At 37.7% G+C, this 10441-nt stretch overlaps 1 protein-coding gene and 1 long non-coding RNA gene across 2 annotated transcripts; one reads left to right on the forward strand and one right to left on the reverse strand.

Moving 5' to 3' along the window:
* The first annotated feature begins 4068 nt into the window (after positions 1 to 4068).
* LOC112203193 (protein ECERIFERUM 26-like) lies at positions 4069 to 4730 on the forward strand. The gene is made up of 2 exons (XM_024344191.2): positions 4069 to 4467; positions 4578 to 4730. The coding sequence occupies exons 1-2, from the start codon at positions 4132 to 4134 to the stop codon at positions 4581 to 4583; spliced, it is 342 nt and encodes a 113-aa protein (XP_024199959.1). The 5' UTR covers positions 4069 to 4131; the 3' UTR covers positions 4584 to 4730.
* A 467-nt stretch (positions 4731 to 5197) lies between these two features.
* LOC112203194 lies at positions 5198 to 6546 on the reverse strand. Its single transcript, XR_005810947.1, has 5 exons — positions 6366 to 6546; positions 6090 to 6180; positions 5805 to 6003; positions 5439 to 5718; positions 5198 to 5342 (listed from the first exon to the last, which is right to left on the reverse strand). It is a non-coding gene; the product is annotated as an uncharacterized LOC112203194 (long non-coding RNA).
* Positions 6547 to 10441: the final 3895 nt, after the last annotated feature.

Genomic DNA, 10441 nt, shown 5'->3' on the forward strand with positions numbered 1-10441 from the left:
AATGGCAATTTGGAAATCCCGTAACAAACTTCGGTTTGAGAATAAGTAGCAGTCCCTTATGCGGGTTTTCCGTTTGATTAAGGCCTGGATTAGATTTATTGCCCCACATACTCCTGGTCATGCCAATGGTGTTGTTGACTTGAATTTACTCTTAAGCTTGGGTGTGGCTCCAGTGTCAAACATTGTGCAGCGCCGCGGCTTGTTCTCTAGCATCCTCCCATCCCTCCTTGGCTTAAGTTGAATACTGATGGTTTGGCTAAAGGGAATCCTGGCCCAGCAGCATGTGGTGGGGTATTTAGGGACAGTTCTGGTCATTTTATAGGTGGTTTCTGTCAAGGATTAGGGACACGGACAACTTTTTTCTCTGAGCTTATGGCAATTATTATTGGAATTGAGTTTGCCTTTAAGTTTGGATGGCATCACCTATGGTTAGAAAGTGATTCTATGGCGGCTGTTCAATGCCTTTCATCCTCTTCTTTTACTCCTCCTTGGCTCCTTCGTGTTGCTTAGTTCAATTGCTTGACAAGAGCTTGGAGCATGTGTTTCACTTACTCACATGTTCTTCGTGATGGGAATTCTGTGGCTGATAGATTTTCTAATCTGGGATTGGTCTCCTCCTCTCTGGTGTGGTATGACAATCCACCACTTGAAGTCTACCCTTACTTGCATATGGATGCATGGGGCTTCCCCTATTATAGATCTTCTTAATTGGTTTAAATGGGAATCCACCCTGCGCTAAGCTGCTCTGTTTTGCTCTATGGGAGGTGCAGCTCTGTTTTATACAGTGGGACGGGCTGCTTCGTAAATGTTCTCCTCAGCAGCTGGATTAATAATATATTGAGAAGTTTGCACTACTGGGCCATCTTGTTGTGTCTAATAAGACTTGGTTTAATTGTGCTACTAGACAAGGTGCTCTTCAAGTGCAGTACCGATCTTCTACTCATAATGCAAAGTTTGGTAGTACTTGGATATGATGCTGCATGGGCTCACTGGTTTAATTATGCAGCATGAAGATGGTGGCTTCTTTTATTTGTTGCTGCATAGTCACCTATAGTTTGCTTAATTATATGGTGTAATTGTGTGGCTGGTAATCTCCTTTTTTTCTTCTCAGCTTTCTTTTCAACTCTTTGGGAGGAGGTTTTGGTTCATGTCCCCCTCTCCCTTTTTGTATTTTCTCTTATTCTTTTAATAATATTTTGAATTAAAAAAAATTAATGGAGAGAAACATAATAGTCTATGGGGAAAAAGAGATCGAAGACAAGAGAGAGATTAGTCAAAGATTGGTTTTGAACATTTGGAAGAGAAAAGAAAGACATGAGGGATATTTAATCAACAATACAAAAAACAATACATATAAGAACATAAGAAGTGAGTGAATGTCAGGGAGGAGTGCAAAATTCAACCCCAAAAATAGAAGAAGACGAGGACAAGTGTTAGAAGGTTCTTGTATAAAAAAGAAATAAAAAAAATAAAGACGTAGAATAGTGTACTAGAGAAGATGAAGAAGAATTCATGGAGAAAATTAAAAAGAAGAGGAAGAAGAAGAGTGAGGATGTGAGATTGACAGGACCTGCCCCGAATTCCATCCTGAAATCCGAGGTGGCCCTATGGGGCCCACCTTAGGAATAACTCTTCCGAAAATCAGCATAATCACCTCTAAAAATGGACTACCCAAAACCTGTAAAAACACATTCACACTTCTAATAAACCATCCTTATTCGCTTGGAGCCACCCTGCTCCTTAAATCACAACAACTCCACAATAAGCAACTGAAATCCGAAATACAAAATGTTCCAAATACACAAATGTAATTCCCAAACTTTAAAATAATTGTCCCACTGGTTATCAGAGCAATCTAAAAGAGGCAAAGAATTCAACATACAAGTAGTTTCAATAAATAACATACAATAAGGAATACAACAGCAGCAGATGCTAAACCCTGAATCCTACTATACTTGGGTTGTCATTTAGTTCTCCTCCTCACGTGGGTGGTAGTCGAGCGTTATTAGTACTCCTCCCCACTTACTCTGTGTTTGCGGGTGAGTAGAGCAAAGAGCCTGGGAGGCTCAAGAGTCTGGGAGACTCCGACCCGAGCTTGGGAGGCTCCTTTACTTGTATGGTGATAACTCTTCCCCATATGTTATTGTTACTTGACTAATGGAACTAGTCCGATCTTGTTTAACCAGCGAGGCTGGTCTTATTTTTCTTGAGCAGCGGAGGTTCAATCTTTTACTTGGTTATTTGTGACTAGCAGGGCTAGTCGGTTTTCTTGAGCTGAACACCATTCAGATTATTTTCCTTATTTGTTGCATGCATCGGGTTTTTAAAGGAATAAACGTGGGAAAGTATAAATTTCTATTTCTTTACAATTATTTATTTTTGTCCACTCATGCTAACATTTTTTATCTACTTTCCCCTGGGCCCTTCGGTTTCCAATGGCCAATCTGCAGAGTAGCTGGTTTGGCGTAGTAGGATTCGGGGCATGACATCTGCTGCTGTTGTATTCCTTATTGTATGTTATTTATTGAACCTACTTGTATGTTGAATTCTTTGCCTCTTTTACATTGCTCTGATAACCTGTGGGACAATTATTTTAAAGTTTGGGAATTACATTTGTGTATTTGGAACATTTTGTATTTCGGATTTCAGTTGCTTATTGTGGAGTTGTTGTGATTTGAGGAGCAGGGTGGCTCCAGGCGAATAAGGATGGTTTATTAGAAGTGTGAATGTGTTTTTACTGGTTTTGGGTAGTCCATTTTTAGGGGTGACTCTGATCAATTTTCGATAGAGTTATTACTAGGGTGGGCCCCACAGGGCCACCTTGGATTTCAGAGTGGAATTCGGGGTAGGGTCCTGTCAGAGATAATTAAGCTTTGAAATTAAGTTTTTCAAAATTTCAAAGATTAATTATCTCATATTCCCACTCTTCTTTTTCCTCTTATGTTTTTTCTCGATGAACTCTTCTTCATCTTCTCCAGTACACTATTCTACATCTTTTATTTTTTTATTTCTTTTTTATACAAGAATATTCTAACACTTGTCCTCGTCTTCTTTTATTTTTGGGGTTGAATTTTGCACTCCTCCCTGACATTCACTCACTTCTAATGTTCTTATACGTACTGTTTTTTGTATTGTTGATTAAACATCCCTCATGACATTCACTCATTAAATTACCTAAGAAAATTTCAAAATTAGTTAATTAACAGTGTGCTTGTGTCAGTATTTAGTATGTACATGACCAATTTATCCTTTATTATTATTATTTTTTTCCTTACTTTTCTCCATATAATACAAAAGGTAAAGGAAATTTTTTTATGGGCATTGTTGTTTTTGGAGAAGAAAGTTGCAATTGCAGAATTAGGTGTGAGGGAGAGGAAACGAGGGAGGAAGCCCAAAGTGAAAGGGTCAGGAGGCACTACAACAAATATGGCCCTTTCCGACTGACTTTTGCCGACTAAATCCTTTTTTCGTGGGAAATGACATTATTTCCGACCAAAAATATTTTCCCGTCAGAAATACAATTTTTGGATGCCCATTATTTCTGTCGGTAAACAACCTCTCGGAAAAAGTTTAGAGTGGGGTCGGAAATAATTATAATTTTGCGGCAAAAGTTCCAGCTAATTGTTTTTCTGACCAAGTGTGATGTCGTCGGCAAAAGTTCCGATAAGATTTTGTTTCATCCAAGGTTCGAAAAATCGCTAGGCGCTAGTCGGGCGGTGGCCAGGGGACTAGCGCCCAGACGCCTAGGCGGGTGACTAGGCGGCGCCTAGGCGGTTTTGTATTTTTTTAATTTTTAATTTAATTTTATAATATATAATTATATAACTAAGAATATTTAGACTTAAAAGAGGAAAATAATTGTTAAATTGTCAAATAATTAATTGAAACAAGGACACCTCATGCCTAGAGGCTAGACCTTTAATTAAACATGGCAGCACATGAATTCAAATTGTTTTCTTCACATCACACGTGCATACTTATCCATTTCTCTTGCCTTCGCAGCCACACACTGAGAAAGGCCATCTCGATCATCGTCTCTTATTCTCTCTCGCGAATAAACCGAGAAATATTTTCAAACCAAAATCATCGTACGACGTCCAACAATATCTCCTCCTACCTCTGCGATCCAACATGGACTTGGCTATGAAGCTTCTCTACATCAAAGGGATCTACTTTTTCAAAAGTGATGCAGTTAAGGGGCTTACGGTGAATGACTTAAAGAAGCCTATGTTCCAACTGCTCCAACTATACTTCGCCGTCTCTGGGAGAATCCGGAGATCCAGAACAAGCCGGCCTTTCCTTGTGTGTAACGACGGCGGTGTAAGAACTGTGGAGGCATGTTGTGACGAAGCCATTGATGAATGGTTGGCCATGGCTGTGGAGGATGATTCTGTATTTGATGGCCTGGCTTATAATCAAGCACTTGGTGATCCTGATCTTGGTTTCTCTCCTTTGGTCTTTGTACAGGTAAAATCACTAGCTCATTACTCTGTCAATTATGGAAATGGCCTCCACCAGTTTCAGAATTTCGCCTTCTTCCACTAACGATATTCGCTTGTTCGCGCCTCCACCATCAGAAATAGCATGCTCAACACGTATGGCCGACTAGTCCACTGTGCTCGCCTTGAATTCCGCCGTACTTCGCCGTGCAATCCGCCTAGCCCAACCGCCTAGCTTGTTCCACCCAGCCGCCTAGGTGCCCGCCCAGGCCGCCTAGGCCCCCGCCCAGATCCAGAACGCCCAGAGGCACCGATTACCTATTAGGCAAGTCGGAGAGCCGCCGCCCAGCGCCTAGGCGCCGCTTAGGCGGCCTGGGCGGTCGAGTTTTAGAACACTGGTTTCATCAGAAAGTCGTCGGAAATTACAGGGTTTATTTCCGACCACATATTCACCGTCAAAAGAAAAAAAAAAGGTTAAAAGTAGCCAATATAGAGATTCCTGCATTTTTTGTCTTCATATTCTTGCAAATTTGGTCATAACATATATAATGAAAAACCAGAAATAAGTTCATCATCATTCAATGCAACAAAGTATAGTCACTATTAGAAAGGTCATATATATAATAGTAAAAAAGGTACACAGTAAGTAGTAATCAATTTTTTTTTAAGAAGCGAAATAAGAGCCAACTCTTCACCCTTATTCGAAATTTTATTGATAAAAAAAATAATACAAAAGGGAAGGGGGACTAGACCAAAACCACTCCCAAGGAACACAAAACAACAAAGAGATACAATTCAAATTTATGTGAACACCAACATATACATTACAATGCACATTAATTGGCCTAAATTTTGCCAGCTGTTTTCAGATGTCTAGACTTCAACCTTGCCAAAAGGACAGTACTGCAATCACAAAACAATTCGTTATTTTGTTGACTTATATGTGAAAAAAGAGAATACACACATACAAATCATCAGTAGGGACTTGAAGCACAATACCTCATTCTTCATTATCTTCTTCCTCATTACGGTGCATATGTGTGACTCGACTAAGATTCTTCTTCTTGATACGGTTCCTCTTCATCAGTAGGCATTTCAAAAATGTTTCTAGGTTTGGTTTCCACCACGACACTCCAAGCACTGTTTTTTATTCCTTCAACATAATAAACCTGGGTTGCTTGGGATGCCAGCACAAATGGCTCTTGGGTATTCAACTTACCCTTATTGTTGACACTTGGTATGCCATAACGATCTTCCTTATAACCTTTGCCTTTGGTAGCTGTGTCAAAACAATTACAATGAAACAAGACAACTTTATTGTGATTTGTATACCAGAGCTCAACTACGTCTGTAAGGGTTCCATACCAAGACACATAGTAATTTGGTTCTCTCCTTTGACCATAACTCCACTATTTTGTGTTTTCTTAGTAACATCATGTTGTATTGTATGGAACCGAAATCCATGGATATTGTAACCTTTGTAGCAGACAGCTTGCTTTCCAGGATGTTGGGCCAAAGAACGCATTTGAGCGCTCACTTTTCCATCTGCATTCAATTGCTGGATCTGCATGTGAAAAATGTAACACTTTTTAATAAAAAATATTAAATATAACTATTAACAGTTATATCTTAAATTAAAATTGTGGTTACCTTTTCAGAAAACCATTGCACAAATTTTTTTGTGTGCAACTCATCCACCCGATCATCACCATGTTGTATACGAAGAATGCCTTTATGTTCTCTGCACATAGAACACCTTATTAATTAATTAATATCACATACATATATAAATTTAAAGTATTATGGTGATAGGATTTCATACTCAATAAAAGGCAAACACTCATCACAATTTGTTAGGACATAATGGGAGGCAGCATGATGAAGCTTGTCAGTCATTACTGTCAATACACGTGCCAATAGTTTTACCTGGAATTGAGAAGATAGATAACTGAGACTTGTCTTGCAATGGTTGACCTCCATCATAGTTTCTTTCTATTCGGTTAAATTTAGTCTCAACTTCACATAAATATCATAAACAAAATGTGATACACTCTTTTGCCAAATAGCCTTCTGCAATAGAACCTTCTGGATAGGTCTTATTACGAACATAAGTATTTAACTTATGCAAGTACCTATTTATCAAGAAACCAAATATTATGTTAAAAAAGTGTCAATTAAGCATCACATAATAAAATTTTAAAAAAAATTTCAATATATAAAATTATAATAGTTACCTTTCAATGGGATATATCCATCTATATTGCACAGGACCACATACTTTTGCTTCCCACGCCAAGTGAATTGACAAATGAACCATGATGTCAAAAAATGCAGGAGGAAATATCATTTCCAACTTGCATAGAGTTATGACAATTTGATTTTCCAAAAGTTCCAAATTCGAGACCCTCAGTACTTTAGCACACAACTCTCTGAAAAAGTAAGAAAGCTCAATCAATGCTTCACAAGGTTTTTTGGGCAATAACTCTCGCACCACAAGCGGAAGTAGTCTCTCTAAGAAAACATGGCAATCATGACTCTTCATGCCAGAAATACTGCGTCGTTTAGCATTGATCCAATGAGATACATTTGCACAATATCCATCAGGAACTTTCAAGTTCAGTAACCATTCACATATAGTTTTAATATCAACAGCTGACAATTCAAAAAGTGTCAGATCATAAACTAGTTTGCCATCCTCCTCTCTAGGCCAGTAAGCTTTCCTTATATCCATAGCTTGGAGATCAAGACGAGCATTTAAAGAATCTTTTGTTTTACCATCAATGTTCATTATTGTGCCAACCACATTATCGAAAATATTTTTTTTGATATGCATCACATCCAAATTATGGCGCAACAATAGTGTCTTCCAATAAGGCAATTGGAAAAATATACTACTCTTTTTCCAATTGTGAGTCATTCCAAATCCAGGGATAATTTGGGGTTTCTTATTCTTTCCATGCGCAACTGTCTTCAAACCCTGAAGTTCATCCACAATGTCCTCACTAGATTGTCTTCTTGGTGCACATTTCTCTTCCCTTGTATTATCAAAAGGTTCCCGTTGTTTACGCCATTCATGATCTGGTGCTAAAAATCGACAGTGCCTCATATAACATTGTTTTGAGCCGTGTTGTAAACTATGACTAGAAGTCTCTGACGCACAACATGGACATGCCAATTTTCCCTGTGTACTCCAACCAGACATGTAACCATATGCAGGAAAATCATTGATTGTCCACATGACTGCAACTCTCATCTGAAAATTTTGTTTTGTAGAAATGTCATACGTTTCTGCACCATATTCCCACAAAGTGTTCAACTCATCAATCAATGGTCTTAGGTAAACATCAATATCATTGCCAGGACCCTTTGGTCCTGGTATGAGTAAAGATAAGAAGATGTAAGGCTCTTTCATGCACATACATGGAGGAAGGTTGTACGGAAATAGAAAAACTGGCCAAGTACTATGACTAACACTCATATTTCCAAAAGGGTTGAATCCGTCAGTCGCCAAACCAAGCCTTACATTTCGATGCTCATTGCCGATTGATGGATGAATTTGATTGAAAGTTTTCCAAGCCTCCGCATATGTTGGATGCCTTAAAACACCATCTTTCACATGGTCTTCAAAATGACACCTCATATCTTGAGCTGTCTTAGATGACATAAATAGTCGTTGAAGTCTAGGTGTGAGTGGAAAATATCGCAAAACTTTCCACGGAATATTTTTAACCTTTTTTCCCTTTTTTTTATGGTAGTGCGTTGTGTCAGCCACCTTGAAAGCTTGCATGTAGGACATTCAGATGCATCTGCAAGCTCCTTGTAATATATTACACAATCATTTTAATCTCTTTTACAATATTCTTTGCTCCATAGTTTGATGTCGGCAATTTTTCACACATGGGGAATGCATTTTTCAACAATTCCAATAACTGGTCAAATGCCTTGTTGCTCATATTACCAGTACTCTTAATGTGCATCAAGTTAACAATAAATGACAAGTTGGAATATTTCTTGCACTCAGGGTACAATGGCACTTCTGATTCCTCCAACGATTTGTAAAACTTCTGCGCATGTCCATTGGGATCTTGTTGGATACATTCTTCTATAAGTTCTTGCATATCATCACATTGATCAAAATGGGCAGCCCCATTACCATGGCTATGATTGTAACTATTACCATTGCTACCACTATCATTAACCACCTTCTCCCCATGTTTACGCCATACTGTATAGTCTTGCATAATACCCCTGTACAAAAGATGATACTGTATTGTTACTGGCAATTCTCTATCTTGGTTTATACAATCTCGACATACATTTTTCCATCGCTATCTTTGACATGCCTAGTAGCGTAATCGATGAAATTTGTGACTCCATCAAAATACCTTATATCTGACTGTTTTAACATCATCCATGCTTTATCAACTAGCATCTTCTGTAGAGTAAATGAAATTTAAAAAAGTCAAGGTTTGTAAATTAGTCCTTAGTGTTTGACGCAAAAACAAGTAATAAGCAAGAGTCCAAATTTAATTGCAAGTCTTCAACCAAGGTTTAGAAATACGGCCCAAGGGTTCTAGCCTTAACATCAGTCTCCTTCCTCAATCTTTTGGTAACTCTTTTAAAACATGGCCAGGTAGTAGAGGAACGATTTTGGCCAGGCTCAAGGCCCACTTGCATGCACTTCTCGTATCCAATCAGCCTAGACACCATGTCCTACTAAGGTACGCCTACTTGAAAGAGAAAACAGGGGGAAGCCAATGTTAAAGAAAGAGTCCTTCACCTTTTCCGTTATGGTTTCAAGCTCACAATCAAACTCTAACGCTCACAAGTATATTATATGTATATTTATAGAATTGTTGGCGCAAATAAACAAGAAATTATTTCAGTCTCCCGACTTGAATAACCACTACTATTTTATACTACAATCTTCTACAAGGTTAATTTTGGAGTGTATCATCATAACATAAACTTTGTTTTACTTTTTATTTTTATTCGGGATTCATAGGATTTTTAGTATTATTCTGGATTCATAGTTTTTTTTATTATGGATTCATATTTTTTTTTAATTCTGGATTCATAGTTTTTTTGTTTATTCTGGATTCATATTTTTTATTATATTCTGGATGTAGTCCTGAAAGGTGTGTGTGTTAAATGTGTAAGTTGTTACTATACTAGTTTCACTATAATAATATTTTCAACCTCCCTTCTATTTTTAGTCAATATGAAAAAATTTACTCTCTTTGGTAGTTTATTTGGCATTCAACATAGTACTAGTGGTAGTCTATTGAATATGCTCATTGATGAAGTTCTTTTCTCAACCTCTCATTCATTTTATTTAATAAAAAATTAATTTAAAAAATAGCATATATCTCAAAGGGGGATGTAAAATGCAGAACACCTACTCAAACGAACAATGACATATAGAATGATTATCAACTACCTTGACTTTTTCTACCCCTTAATACTTCTGCTACTTTTTTGTTTTTGAAAGGCACTTCTGCTACTTCTGCTACTTTTTTCTTTCTTTGAAAGGCACTTTTGCGGAAGGGATTCTTCTGTCCCCAAAAACCCTGTGCCAACCCTGTCTCCACACTCTGATTGGCTTAGAATGATTAAACAATGAAAGAAAAATTAAGATAAGGATTTTTTAATCATTCTAAGCCAATCAAAATGTGGAGACAGGGTTGGCACAGGGCTTTTGGGACAGAAGATTTCCTCCCCACTTTTGCTCCTTTTGCTACTTTTCCAGATGCTAAATAGAGAAGAGCAGATACTTGCAATAGTCAACAAAACAGGTAAAAATCAATTAAATGGGAAACTACAGAATCTTTTGAAAGAAAAAAAAATCTCAAAATTTAACCAAATAACAGATAGTTGTAAACTCTGCAAATTACTAACGGAATAGCAGCAACGTCCTCAATTCTATTACCAATTCGACAAAAGAATGAAAACCCAACGGAATTGAAACCAAAACCGACGTCACTCCTACACAACTACAACAT

The sequence above is a fragment of the Rosa chinensis genome, chromosome 5 (genome assembly GCF_002994745.2).
Source record: "Rosa chinensis cultivar Old Blush chromosome 5, RchiOBHm-V2, whole genome shotgun sequence".
Classification (NCBI taxonomy): domain Eukaryota; kingdom Viridiplantae; phylum Streptophyta; class Magnoliopsida; order Rosales; family Rosaceae; genus Rosa; species Rosa chinensis.